Source organism: Ursus americanus, chromosome 7 (genome assembly GCF_024610735.1).
Source record: "Ursus americanus isolate L20-20 chromosome 7, mUrsAme1.1.p, whole genome shotgun sequence".
Lineage (NCBI taxonomy): Eukaryota > Metazoa > Chordata > Mammalia > Carnivora > Ursidae > Ursus > Ursus americanus.
In genome coordinates this window covers 71,254,317-71,269,509 of record NC_142133.1, presented here as the reverse complement: position 1 = coordinate 71,269,509, position 15,193 = coordinate 71,254,317, and the positions used below count along the sequence as shown (strand labels likewise).

Sequence of the window (15,193 nt, the reverse complement as noted above, 5' to 3'; positions counted from 1 at the left end):
ATTTTTACTTCAATACTTATGTTTTTTTTTTTTTCTTTTTACTTAACGCCACATAAAACCTAAAATTTCAGCTCTTGGAATACAAAAAGATCACTTCAAAGAGTATTTTAGCAAAAAAAAAAAATGTGTAATAAAATCAGCATTCATGCGTGATAGCGGGTCAAAAATGTTATTATGTTGCTTGATAAGCACATTCCTTATCACTATAAACTTTATCAGTTGGTCCCATCATCTCAATACTTTGGCCTATCAAATTTTGAAACTCTGAAATGTAATATAATTCTACTTTGAAACTTCACATAATTCAGGCCAAGTTTTGTGATAAAAAACAACTCAGCATTACTTAAATGGAGTCAGTACAGGCTTCTTACAGGAAGAGAAACAATAAACTGCTTCATTATACTGGCTTCAATATATGTTTCATTCTGTACAACTTCTCCCCAAGTATTTGTTACATATAAGCGATTTTGCTTCTCTTTACTCCTTTCATCAGGAGAATTTGTTGGTGTTGTTATCCTGAAATTTCCTTCACGCTGAATAACCCAAATTAGGTCAACTCATACTATAGGTCTTTTCCTAGTACTATTTTTTTTTTAAGATTTTATTTATTCATTTGAGAGAGAGAGAGACAGCCAGCGAGAGAGGGAACACAAGCAGGGGGAGTGGGAGAGGAAGAAGCAGACTCCTAGCGGAGGAGCCTGATGTGGGGCTCGATCCCAGAACGCTGGGATCACGCCCTGAGCCGAAGGCAGACGCTTAACGACTGCGCCACCCAGGCACCCCAGTACTATTTTTAAACAAGACAAAGGTCCCCAAGACATTATGGCAGATCACTAAAACTTTCAGAGACATAAATCCCAAACAGGCATAAGCTTTCACAATAGTAGAAAAGATATGTCTGTTTATATGTGTTTATACATGTATGTACACACACATCTACATATGTGATAATTAGGTATACAATGCATAACAGTTGTTTTCAGAGATTGTGGTTTCTGAATTAAACTGAAAAGAAGTAGTGATAGCAACTCAGGATCTATCTGAAATAATTTGTTGGAAGAACAATTCTAGGGTTCAAGCAACATGGAATTAGTGGCAAATGAGAAGGCTCCAAAATTGAGTTCCCAAAAGGTATGTTAGGAAAGGCCTGAGGAACCAACAGCTGATTTTGGAGCTAAAGCTACTGGGAGTGTAATCAACAAGTACAGGGCAGTCTAGAGGAATAACAATCTGAGTTCTCAGCTGATTCCTGGGATGGGAAAGGAAAAGAAAAAGAAGATGTATCAGGAATTAAACAATGGATGAAGAATCACGACTCTGAACACGCAGTCCCACAGGAATCCTTCACCCTACATCCCTAAAAATTTCTCTTCCACTGATGAAGCGGAGAACAGCTTCATCCTGAAAACAGAAAGTCTTATAGAAAGATGTAAGTAAGGGGTGCAGTCAGTTGAGCATCTGACTCTTGGTTTCCACTCAGGTCACAATTTCAGGGTTGTAAGATCAGGCCCCACGTAGGGCTCCACGCTCAGCGTGGAGTCTGCTTAAGACTCTCTCCCCTCTCCCTCTGCCCCTCCCACTCATGCTCCCTCCCTCTCTTTCTCTGTCTCAAATAAATAAATAAATCTTTAAAAAGAAAAAAAGGATGTAATTAAGTTCAACAGGAGATATATACCCTAGGACTGATCCTTTTGTTAGTATGTGATTTTCTGATTTGGAAGAATATCCTGTTCTGATTATAGAAGAAAACAAATCAGTTAGATGAAACTGTGTTAAACTTAAATAAGTAGGTAAATAATGAGGTGTGTTAGACAAAGTAAGTAGGGTATATATGTATGACCATACCACATATTAAAGAGGCACTAAAAATACAAAAGGCAACCAATGTACCATTCGTGATGCACTAAATATGCATGAGACCTATAAAATGTTCGATATGTGTGAGATCTTGATACAATTAGCCATTAGTGACACTTACTCTGGCTGGTCCTCTGCCCAAGAAATACAATCCAATCAAATCCATGACTTCTCAGCAAGCTAACTGGCAACCTATGGCTGCGACCTGGTATACTCGCCCCATAGCCTCTTCTACAGAGTGAGTGTCCATCACTAGCTTCAGGCACAGTCCCTATGACTGGGTCGCCTGGCTCAAACCTCAGCTCTGGTCCTCTTTACAACCATACTATCAGGGGGAAGCTGACTGGGCAGCATGGGAGTCAGGACACAAGAAGTGAACAGAACTCAGGATTCAGGTAATGTAATCTTTCTACCCCACTGACACCCTACCCTAACAACAGTGTTAAATCTGTCCAACCACTTTCTCCTTGTTCCTCACTGTGCACTTCAAATTGATTCAATTAAAAAACAATGATATTTAAAGCATCCTCATTGGTCTGTACCCCTTTCTGCTCCACGACTTCTGGAATGGCTGGCTTGGTAGTATATTTGGAGCCCAACACTGCATCACAGTAACTCCCCACAAGGCCCTTGAACACAGACAGAGACTTCTAAGACTTCTGGTCCTCTCATTTTATTTAGGCATATGAGCCCACTACTGAAAGCTCATCTAGGCTCTAAACCTCTTCCTAGATCTCACTACGCTCAATCTGCAACAGGCTTAATGTGTCACCCAAAACAGCACTTTGAGAGAGGGGCCTAACCTACGTATCACAGCTGCAATAGCAATGTGGCCTATTTCTCTTTATTTATTGCCTCTACTAAACATCAGCCAAACTTCAGCAAACAATGGTGATGACACAGTGCTAGAGTCTAGCCTGTAGCCACAAAATGAAAGGACATAGTTCATGAGAAATAAATGGAGATATTAGCTACATAAAACAGGTAAGAAATTACCCATTGCTGTTTACGATTTTTTCTTTTTTAATTAATAATGATAAGTCAAAACAGACACATTATGGAGAAAGAATCACTCCCCACACCCTAGAGTTGTTTAAATGAAGGGCTCTGCTTAGAGACAATATTTCAATTAAAATTTAACTACAAAATGGATGTTGTTGTATAAATATTATCATTATAAATAGAGCAGAGTTTTCTGCACAATATAAAGAGTAATGCTAAATGCCATCTCTCAGATGAGGCTAAAAGGGTAGATAAAAAAGGAAAAGCTACATAAAAAATAAGGCTATTAGAAACAATGCAAATTACAAAAAATATCTTAAAGTGCCTTGTCATTTCTGAAAATAAAATACAGAAGAAAATTTGATACCTATTTAATGAAATACAGCTAACAATAGAGCTCATTTTAATATTACAATTGTTTAACCTCCTTCTAATACAGGTTATGTCAATTCCCTAAATTGAACTTTGTCCCACCCCCATGCTTCCCTTATCCACCCCAAGGTTTTTGATGAATTAGTACTCTTGAAACTGTGAGAAAAATTTCTTATTTGGAGTATTTTCATAGTACCATGTAATCAGAACAGAGAGAAAGACAGGAAATAAGGTGGATTTCCATACATTTTATATGAAAATCAGCATCATTATTTCATAGTAGGATATTTACACAAAATTATATATATAAATTATGTATATATAACATCTATTATATATATACATATACATATTATGTAATCATATAATTTTGTGTAACAATACAACTATGAAACAATGATGCTGATTTTCATATAAAATGTATGAAAATCAATCTTATTATATAAACAGTCATAGCTATGTATATATGCTACATATATTTTACAGTTACATGCAGTTTGTCATTTCTTCATCCCACTGAACTATGGCATAAGGGACAGAAGTTGTAGTTACTTATTTCCTGAGCCAGAACACAGTGCTTGCATACACTGCACATCCAGAATTGATACTCAGTGATCGGGCTTCCCGTGGCAACACAAGTTGGCAGTTTCCCTTCCCCTCTGTAAAAACCAGAAGAAAAACAATGAATTATACTTTAAAACTTCTAATTACTCAAACTACTTATTACACTTAAAAAACTAAGGAATGAAAAACATCTCCAGGCAATTTTCAATTAAAAACTTTTCTTATAATGAGAAAATTAAACATTAATACACTTACAAGACTAAATAAAAGAGGGTATAATCTTAAGGTAAATTACTTCAAAGTTTAGCGCTTAAATTATTATATCACACTATTACACTTATAGAAATCCCACTTTCTAATAGGGTGAATGATATACATTAATTATAATCAGCCTACCCTTCAAGAAGGCTGTCCAATTCAGATTTTCTATTATCTTTTGGAGTATGTTTCGTGAAGATTTCTAAAGCAAGATCTTCATATTGCTGTTTTTGCTCTGCACTGAGGGTCTCTAAAGATTCAAGTTTAATAAAAGCTTTTGAACAAGTACCAAAAGCTCTACTGGCACACGCACAGAGTGCTAACAGAGAGTAGATCTCAACGGCAGGGATGACGTCTTCATAGTCTCTCAGGTGAAGAGCTAGGAAAAAGAGGACAATTTAGATCTTGAAAAGTAATCACAATATCATGATCATGCATGGAAAAGAATCTGTGTTAAGCTGCTTTAGTTTAACCTACATGAACTTTTATAAACTTAAAAAAAAAACAAAAACAGCGGCAGGCAATCGAAGCGCTGGCAGAAGGAAGGAAATTACGTGATCTCACAGTTCTGTAACACTAGCCAACAGCTCAGGTGCCACAAAAATAACCACCGCCAAACGATGCACTTGCTGTGCCAGTTAGAAATACACACACAGACAAAAAATAAAAATTGCTGTCGCAACATAGCTTTTGTTTCATGTAAATATAATCAGAAATTTCTGGGGCATTCCAGAAAAAGTAAATTAATGTTATACCGTTAGTCACAATTTTCAAGATAATATCATGTTTCTTTTTGGCAGAAAAGCAAAGCAGCATGAAATGTTTTTTCTTTGTGTTTCTTTGAGAAAAAAGAAGTGACAATGAGCCTCTAAGTTGTCAGTTCAGAAAAGTTATTTTGACAGCTACCATATCTTATTTTCACTTTTTCTATACTAGAGCTATAATTTTTTCTTAAAAATGTACTGCAGAATTAATAGACTGTATATGGATTTCTTCACCCAGTAGGTGAAAGCTCTAAGTTAAAGTTCTAATTTGTCTTGGGGCGCCTGGGTGGCTCAGTCGTTAAGCGTCTGCCTTCGGCTCAGGGCGTGATCCCGGCGTTATGGGATCGAGCCCCGCATCAGGCTCCTCCGCTGGGAGCCTGCTTCTTCCTCTTCCACTCCCCCTGCTTGTGTTCCCTCTCTCGCTTGCTGTCTCTCTCTCTGTCAAATGAATGAATAAAATCTTTAAAAAAAAAAAAAAAGTTCTAATTTGTCTTATAAGTCTAGAAATTGTGTATAGGTTATATAAAATACAACCATTTTAAACATAATTGCATAATTTATACCACATAGTAATCAGTTAAAATTAAATGAAGGTCAGGGATAAACATACAAAAATAAAAATGATTCTTGTGTATAACTAATAACCAATTAGAAAAGAACTTTACAGTCCCCTTGCTAATACAAATGGTTACACAGATCTATGTTCATCAACATGGAAATATGACTGCAATATTCACCATAGGGTATAAAGCAAGTTCCTGAACAACATGTGTGATATTATTTTAAGGAAAACTATCTACAATTTTATAGGCATGGAGAAATGTCTAAAAGGAAGTTCACCTAAATGTTAGCAATCATTACTTCTGACTTATAAGATTATTTTACAAGTTATTAGATTATTTTACCTTTTTCTTTGTATTTTTTTCTGTTTTGACTTAAATTGTTACATGTCTTTTTTTCTTACACCAGTGTAATTTTAGTAAAAAACAAATGCTATGGAAAGCTATTAATATGGAAATATCTTACAATATATCATAATGTTTTTCAAAAAGGACATAAAGTATGGCCTGTTATACTCCTGATATTTTAAAAAAAACAAATTTCTATATATATTCAAAAGCAGATGGACTGGGCTATTAATTGTTTAACTCTGAATAAATAGAATAGTGAATGCTATAGATGGGGGGTTTTTTTTGCTTATCTCAAACTTTTGATTTTAATGTGAACTGTAATTATTACTTTCTATGTATTAAAAAAAATTAAAAGTGCTTCAAAAAGGGGAATGCACAAAACAAATTACAGATAGCAAACCTCAAACATGAAAATAAACCCATACATAAAAGATTTGTTGAAATTAATATATGGGCAATCTGAAGGAGCTGGCCCTTCATATTCAATTGATCATTTTTATAAATCTTATATACATTAGTTCATATGCCCACCTGTCTTCAGTGCAGTGTCAACATATCCCTCATAGAGCTGCCTCTGTGCCAGTATAAAGAAGTGGTAAGCCTCGGCCCCCCTCCAAGCATTATCTGTGAAACGACTAGTTGTAGACAGAACTTCTTCTTCCAGCAAACCAGCCAAAGCAGAAGTGGCCTATGAGTCAAGCAGACCCACGTTTTCTGTCAGCACAACCATGACAGTCATTCCAATAAAGATAGCTTCTGAAACGGTCATACATTAAAATATCCAAGTAAGCGGATTTTATCATTACAAAACTGTCATTACAGATTTAATGTCTCCATTAGAATTCATCTTTGTTAAGCCAGTATAATCAAAAATTGCTTCCAGTTTTACTGAGGCATAACTGACAAATAAAATTGTAAGACAGTAAAAGTGTACCTCGTGGGGGTCCGACACACAAATCACTGTGACTCAGGTGCGGTCACATTTTAAAATAGAACTGAGTATAAACTTACTAAGAGATTCACTTACACATAAAATAATATACATATTCTAGGAATGTTTCTAAAACTCACCGGTTAGAAAACAAAGGCTACAGATTAGTCTTGCTGAGAAAATGTTCAATATTCCTAAGTAGAAATTTCTAAATTTGAGTATTAATTCCAAGTCATCATTCCTTTTCCTCTCCTCATTTAAGAAAATAAATGCAAACAAGCAAATTAAATGGTCTGTCCACAAAGAGAAGTTTGATAGTTTTGTTTTGTTTTTTTTTTCTTAAACACATGAGATGATTTCACGTTCTGTAATGTTCTGCCTTACCTCTGAGCTCTTTCCCTTAACTTTTCCTTTTTGGGCATTTTTCATTTGTTCATGGTACTGCTCTATGAGTAAAGCTGACAGGACATACAACTTCTTGACACGTAAAGGTTTGGTTCTTTTCTTTGCCTCTTCATCTGCAATCTTTAAACATTTAAAGAATATGGGAAGACATTCCTTAATCAAATTATATTTGTACAATCATTTCTGAAATTTGATCTTTAATAAAAAGAAAAATAGTAGGATGGAACATAAATACCACCCACTTATGATAAATATTTTAAAACCCATTTTCTTTTCTTTAGCTTATAAGGACTCCGTTCTTTCCCTAGCATTTAGCCATGGAGTTACAACTCATAACAATTTCAGAAAATAACAAATGCTCTTAAATAACTAAGTCACAATGAAGTCACAATGAACTAAGTCACATTTCAAAGTTTTCATGCAAGGGGTAGCATTTTCCATAAGAAGATTTTAAAGGTGATGTTCCAAGTATACTGAAATAACAGGACTTTTACATGGTACAGCCTTCAGAAATAAAGATTTCTTTAGAAGATTGAGGGGAATTTTCCACTTTTCATTAACTCAAATGGGAAAAAACAGAATAGGATGTTAATTTTGCATACATTAATACCATACTAATCATCTTCCCTCCAAATGCATATTATGAAAAAACTGTAATGTCTTTAAAATGTGTACATTTAAAAGGACTCAAAATTCTATTATCAACAGGATTTAATTCCCAGTTAAGGGAATTTGTACGTTTATGGTCCCTGAAAATTCTATAATTTTTTGTTAACTTCAGTATTAATATTCAATTGTTTAGGTATTGATAAGGTACTGACATTAATAAACAGCCTTTGTAGTAAAAGGTAATAATACTAAGATAATGCATAGCTATAGAGGTAATGAAACTAGAGGGATTTTGCTATGCCAAGTATTTGTTTTCCAAGAAAATAGAAAATGTGTTCTTTAAATACACAACACTGGTAACTAGAACATACCAAATACTCAAGAGGATTATTTTATTACCTTAAACATCAGTTTAGCAGCATCATAAAAGTAGTTGGCTTTCCGATAGAGTTCTATGGCATCAAGAGTTTTATTCTTTTCCAATAAATGAGATGCATACCTCGCTAACAGGGATCCGATTTCTTTCATACTGTGATTTTTAGCCAATTCAACAGCTTTGTTCCACTAGGGGGAAAAAATACACCATTCAGTTTCCCAAGCACTTACACTCACAGAAGTCATAAAATTCCAACAATAAAGCTTTCAGTTTATAGTAATAAATAACCCTACATCAAAATTTAAAAACTAGTGTATGTTTTTTAAAATAAATTTAATTAAAATCAGAGCAATTATAAGTTCTATAAGCTAAACATGTATCAAAATGATTAAATGATGTAAGACTTTGATTTGCTTAAGACGTACATCGGAAAAGGAAAACTTGAAAGTTTATAATCACAATATTATAATTCAACTTCAGACCAGCAAGGAGTGAGAGAAAGCTACATTTGCTTATAGTAAAACAAAACATGCAATTTCAGTTGAGAAAATGTCCTATCAGATTTAACATTTAAAAGTTATTTAAAAAAGCCAATGGAGCTTTATAAAATACTTCAATACTTAAAGGAATACGCTGATATTCAGCAATTTCCACAATTCTGCACTTTACCTTTAGTTAAATTCCAACTCTTAAAAATATCAAATATATGTTTTCTATAAAGAGACAGGAAAACAGATTTGCCAAAATAAATATTGATAAGGTAACTCAAATCCTTCCTCTTGCAATGACCATTAACTAGTCCTTCTTTGGAAACAAAACCCTAATAAAATACAGAAGATTATGAAATTACTTCCAGACAAAAACTTGCCAGACTAGAAGCACAGGGTTTGTCCCCATATTGAGTTAGTTATGAGCGGTCACCCTTAATGGCAGCACTTCAAGAGGTAAGTGCAAACTCCAACATTTTCTAGGTCCTCAGCAAAGTAAGAGAGTATCTAGCTCCTTTCACAAAATTCACCTCAACCCTACACGGGCAACAGGCGAAAAGGATGAACGGGGACTTTAACGTTCAGTTCCTTACTTGGTTGAGATGCACACAGGCATCCACTGCATCCTTTGGCTGATTACATTTCAAAAATGCAGTCACTGCTTGTTCGCACATTCCAACCCTTACAAACATCTGGGCTATTTCCTGTAAGGACAGAACATGACTCTCAGATTTCAGAGACCAAGGAAATCACATTTTCATTTATAAAACTCCATAGGGACATATGAATATTAAATGTACTGGTGGTTACAGTCATTTTTCGTTAAAACATACACAGGGACAGAGACTACAAACCAGAAAGGAGGCTAAGGCATCATTTTCTATAAAGCCAGTGTTTCGCTGGCTCACGCCACAGACTTGATTTTTAACCGGGTCCTGAACATACTCCACTCTTGTCTTCTCCCAGTACAGTAGCAACTTTACAGAAATGTCAAGTTCGGAAACAAACTCCATAGTAGTGTGTGAAAAAAACATTTAGGGCAACCAATGGTATGATCAGTGGTCATCGTTAGAGGCTTAAGGGAAATCTTACATTCACAGAGCTCTCACGGACCTCTCCAAAGACACGCCCCAGACAAGCTGGCTATTCGTTAGTTTAGGGAGCTGGATCCAGCTCCCCTGAGGGGTGGGGTGAGGAGAGAGACCACAACAAAAACCGACCATACCCATGTGGCTTACTCTCCACTTTCAGAAAATCAATTTTCTTTTTCTTTCTGAGTATCTACTTGCCTAGAGGTTTTCTCTCCCCACCCTCACTTCTAAAGTATTTTGGGAAAACCATAAAAGTACATTTTGGATCCAATTATCTTTTTAAAAGTAATATTTGTATTTTCCTGGTTATAAAGTAACACATTCTCATGGTAAAAAGAAAGAAAGAAAGAAAGAAAGAAAGAAAGAAAGAAAGAAAGAAAGAGAGAGAGAGAGAGAGAGAGAGAGAGAGAGAGAGAAAGAAAGAAAGAAAGAAAGAAAGAAAGAAAGAAAGAAAGAAAGAAAGTTAGAAAGCACAAAACTGTAGTTACTCATAATCTTACTACCCATAGGAAATCTATCTCAACAGTCTGATGTGATTTCCTAACATCTTTGTCCTATGAATCTATATGTATGTGTGAGTTGCTGTATGTATTGTGATCATATTATATATAGTTCTGCACACCCTGAATTTCCCACTTAAATATTATGTACATTTTACCATATTACTAAAAAATCCTCCAAAAACTTAATTTTTAAAGTTTGCAATACTAAAAAAAATTAAATTTTACCATATTTTACCATATTATTAAAGCCCTCCAAAAACTTGATTTAAAATTTGCACTACTAAAACTTTTTAATCATTTTAGTTATTTAATTATTATTATAGATATAACTACTTAGTATTTATTCAGTAATAATACTTTTCTGGATATTCCATAGCAACATTCTTTTCTGCATCATCAGACACACCTAATAGATAACATTAATATAGGATACACTGTCCCAATAGCCAGGGTTATAAGTAATTTCGGTTTCTTTCCTACTCAAGAAAGCACAGGACTAAGAATAAAGGTACCCGTAATGCCATTATTACAGGGATAACTGCTCTGATTCACATTAGAGGAAACCGAATTATCAGAATTCTACTATTCATTCACCTATTAATTGACAAAATTTCTGTGGTAGAACTCACAACTGACATATGTCCAGACCCTGCAGTGGAGAGATGCTAACTCTACAGGTATTATACAACTCAGTGATTTACATTTTAGATGAAACAAATAAAATATAAACTCATTAACATCATTCAACAATTAAGACGCTTAAAAAGAACATTCAAAACAAAGTTCCAGAAAACTCTTTTTCTCTTTTTTTAACATTACTTAATTGTTAATATAACCTAATAAAAGTCAAGCTATCTTTTTAAACTTTTGTTATAGCAAATTTCAAAAACATACATACACACTAATCCCCAGACCCAGCTTGGATCATTTTGAAGCAAATCTCTGACAAGATATCATTTTAACTGGAAACATTTCATGTGTTCAGCTAACTTTAAAAGCAATTTTATCAAACTGATAAGACTACAGTAGATTGTGAACATGTTAAAGTAGTGGGAATATGGCTAATTTTCCCTCCATTTTCAAATATTCTGTAATATTGACATATTGTTTTAATAATTAAAAGTATCATTCCACATCTAAGAAACTACAAGATTACAGATTCATTTTAAATTTTCTTTGTGGCAGAGGATATTTCCTGACTGTAACATAAAAACCTTATAAAATAACCTAACAACTCTAAAAACTAAAATTTATAATACCCACTGGAAGCAACTTGTGGTTTTCTGGAAGTGAACTGGCAAGATTCTCCAAACCCTCATAATCTTCCAACATATAATAACATTCAGCTAGACGTTCCTGGTTCCGGCCTTGTACATAATATTGTACAGCATTCAACCTATAGAAAAGTAAAAAAAAAGCAAAAGCTTTTAAGACGAATGTGAATCTCCTGGTAAATAAGCATTGTCACCAAAAATGTTCCTTCATTAGAATTACTAGTATTACTCTAGTTACCACCTTCAGTTACAGTATGTCTTTGAAGCATATAAATTGGGCGGGGGGGGGGGGGGGCATCTAAAGACTGTGAAGCATCCTTCAGTTGCAACATTCTTTGGATATTCTTAAGAAATATTGTTGCAATCTGATACACAGTTGTACTTCCAAACACTGACGTAAATAAATAAGCATACTGATCAAAATGAAAACTTCAGAATACAAGTCAGCGATCTGAAAATAATCTACAATAAAACAAGCAAATATAAAATGCTTTTCTTACCTTCTTCAGAAATAAATCATACAATGTCTTTGAAATGCACACTGTGGTCTTAAACAGTAGAAAGCTGCCTGAAGCTAGGCACACATTTTGTGAGTATGGAAACTCCAAAGTTTTACAGCACTTATCTAAGGATCTATCGCTCCCCAGTGTTCATCTAAAGCTGTTTTGAATTTTAGGATCCAGGAGGATGGCCTTCAATTTTCCCAGCATTGCATCATAGGGAATTACTCATACATGCCGCATGAATGGAGAAGGTGGTCCACGTAGGTTACCTACCATTTTTGTCGATCAGCAAAGTAGTCTCCGATGGCATTGTGGGCTTGCTCTAGGAGACTGTCATCTGCATCGCCAGATCCAGTTTTCAGGAGCTGGAGTACTCTAAACCAATCTCCCAATTTCAGCCGAAGGCCAATAGCAAGATCTCTACAAACGATGGCATCTATTCATTCATTCGACAAATAATTTAACAACTGCCTACCACGTGCTAGGCTCAATTCTAGGGAACTAGGATACACAGCAATGAACTGACAGACAATGTACCTCTCCAAACATTTTAGAAACTTAACCAGGAAAGAGGCAATGGGGAAAACCAAATATTTCCCGCCTCTTATTTTCCTAGAATTCCAATTTTCCTAGCAAAATAATGATTTAAATAATAATCCCTTCTTTTCATCAATTTCGTAGACATAATCAGGCTTATTTAAAAATCACACATGTAAACACATTTGGTTTTATCTTTCTTTTCAGGGTTTAGGCTGTATTAGGGATCTCCTGGAAGTACAAGTAATATTAATAAAAATTAGACATAATGCTTACAGCTGAAATGAGGTTCATCCATTATTTTATATAAATCAAAAATGAACAGAGTAATAAAAATCAATCCCTAAATACCGTTCATTTTTATTTCATGCTCCTTGACAACAGAAAGTTAAATACAGGCCTAAATGAAAAAAGATAACCCAAATATTGAGCAATGTAATAAAGGATAAAAGCCCCTAGTCTCTGAAGTCTTATATTTTTCTCCTACCAAATGAAAAAAAATCCATGGCCAGCCATTAATATATGTAAAACCAGAAAAGAAAACTGCCTCCAAATTACAAAACGTAAATTAATGAAGGACATGTGGAATATTCAGCTGGTAATCCAAACTGAAATTATTTTCTAAAGAAATGGTATGATACATTTAGACTACTGTACTTTCTTCATTTGTACAAACAGATCACGAATGCCAAAATACTTCAGACTGCCTGTACCTTCATGACTCACCTTCTGTCCATATCAAGATACATTCTTTCGGCCTCTTCAAACCTGCCGAAATAGGCAGCAACCTCGGCCTGCTTCATGGACTCAGTCTGCAGATTGCCCAGACGCTTCACAAACTTAATGCCTTGGTAATCTTTGCAGCGTACAAATGCTTGCTCTGCAGTGTGCAAATCCAGCTTCTGAAGAGCTGCTTCAGCCAGTAGGCGCCTTTATTACAAAGAGAAACAGAAAATCTTATTGCAATTATTGATAAACAAGTCCTGAACCAGAATTCAATCACTATACCTATTGTTTCCAGTCAAACATGGTGGGAAGCGATTAACACATTTATACGTGTTTCACTTAATTTTATGCTCATTTTGAGTACTTCCAAACCTAAAATGAATTTCTGTATTTTAAAAAGAAGAGCAAGAATGGATATCTACCCCTATGAAGGCTACCACGAGATTGGGGAACAATAGAGCTGAGACTTTCAAAGCATACACTAGTCATTTGGGGAAGATTTTTTATTTTTAAATACCAAAGTCGGGGGTGTGGATTGTCCTCTATGAACTGAGATGCATCTTCAATTCCAACCTTCTCAATCAACGCTCGACTATCTCGCAAGGACCGAATCTCAAAGTTAATTATATAATCCTTGTTTGGATGTTCGGGATTCTAAAAGCAAACATGAAAAGTCAGAAAGTCAACTGGCTGCCTTTAGAGTGTTCCTTTTTTTACAGTAAAACAGACGTGCACACACCCAGAACTGCAACACCTTGTAAACCAAAATGGGAAGAAAAGCTATTCCAATGTGTGGGTCTTTCAAGCTGTCTGGAAAACACCCACAACCCACAAGTGAAGTTCCTCCGGAGGCTATGAGGCTGCCCATGGGGAAAAGGCAGTGGTGGAAGAAGGGGTCTCTTATAATTATGCAGCCTCGTTTCCCTCAGCTTACATGTCGTGTCCCCAAGAGCTACTATTCTCTTCTTGCCCAAAGTGCTGCAGCTTCCACCAGAGCAGAAAACACGTGTGCGGGGCCTCTACCCCTTCACTCCTTCATCCACTCTTTCCTTGCCAGGGGCAATGAGACTGCGGCTCCTTGTGCTGCTCTGCAGCACACACGCAAATGAAAGAAAAGGGGCTAGTTTTCATCACTTCTTCCCTTTTCTTAATTTTGCAAGCTGACCCCTCCAAAAAAAAAAAAATCTTTTTTGAAGGCCAGCCTTGCAGGAAAGAACTAGCTAATGCACAGAGAAAAGAGTTATAACAAACTCGCCAGTATCCTACATATTCCAAGCAAAGAAAAGGTGAAGCATAGGAGAAAATTAGAAAAAACAGCAATGGCTGCCAGAGCTGAGCTGCGTGTGCCCCTCCTTACCCTGCAACTAAACCATTGCATTCAGAAGCTAAAATTTCTCCGGGAAATCCCTGGCACAAGGTAGAAAGTAGTATGGAAAGAGCATGAGGTTTGGATTCAAACAGACCTAAACTTAAATCCTAATTCCACTGCTCACTGGCTATGTGACAACTCTTTCTAAAACCTGCTATAAGCCCCCCTCCCGTGCCCACCCAGGAAGCCAAGGCCACCTTCCCCAAATAGAAACCCAATCACGTCACTCTCCTGCTTTACGCCCCCAATGACTCCAGGATGTGGTCCAAACTCCACAGAAGGTACACAAGGCCTCTTATAACCTGGGCCAACCTCCCCCATCACCGTTCCCCTTCTTCATTTCTGCCAGTGCTACCCATTACACACACCAGCTTTGAAGCCAGATGGCTTGGAGTCAAATCATGTCTCTGCCTCCTGCTAACTGGGTGTCAATGGCAAACCAGTTTATCTCTCCAAGCCTCACATTCTTCACCTGAACCAATGAAGACAGTAATCAAACTTACTTCCTAGAGTTGTGAGGATTAAATGAGATAACACATCAAACATCTAGCACAACACCTGGTTGTACTACTCACATTACTCAGTCTCGGAACTGACCAGTGCGCTCTCGCTGCAGACCTCTGAAGGGCTACGTCTGCCAAACAAACTACAGC

The 15,193-nt window shown here is 35.9% G+C and overlaps 1 protein-coding gene across 2 annotated transcripts in view; it reads right to left on the bottom strand.

Annotated features, from left to right (window-relative positions):
• Positions 1–2,856: 2,856 nt before the first annotated feature.
• Positions 2,857–15,193, bottom strand: part of WDR35 (WD repeat domain 35) — a 55,254-nt gene continuing 42,917 nt past the window's right edge. Inside the window, exons 18-27 of one of the 2 annotated variants that reach the window (XM_045813454.2) lie at positions 13,689–13,825; positions 13,172–13,375; positions 12,182–12,328; positions 11,395–11,527; positions 9,131–9,241; positions 8,073–8,237; positions 7,044–7,184; positions 6,260–6,416; positions 4,192–4,432; positions 2,857–3,890 (exon numbers count right to left, since the gene is read on the bottom strand). In XM_045813454.2, the coding sequence (XP_045669410.1) occupies positions 3,740–3,890; positions 4,192–4,432; positions 6,260–6,416; positions 7,044–7,184; positions 8,073–8,237; positions 9,131–9,241; positions 11,395–11,527; positions 12,182–12,328; positions 13,172–13,375; positions 13,689–13,825 (1,587 nt within the window). In that variant the 3' untranslated portion in view covers positions 2,857–3,739. Of the gene's footprint in view, positions 3,891–4,191; positions 4,433–6,259; positions 6,485–7,043; positions 7,185–8,072; positions 8,238–9,130; positions 9,242–11,394; positions 11,528–12,181; positions 12,329–13,171; positions 13,376–13,688; positions 13,826–15,193 lie in introns of those variants that run through there. The other variant, XM_045813455.2, reaches the window with a different exon arrangement.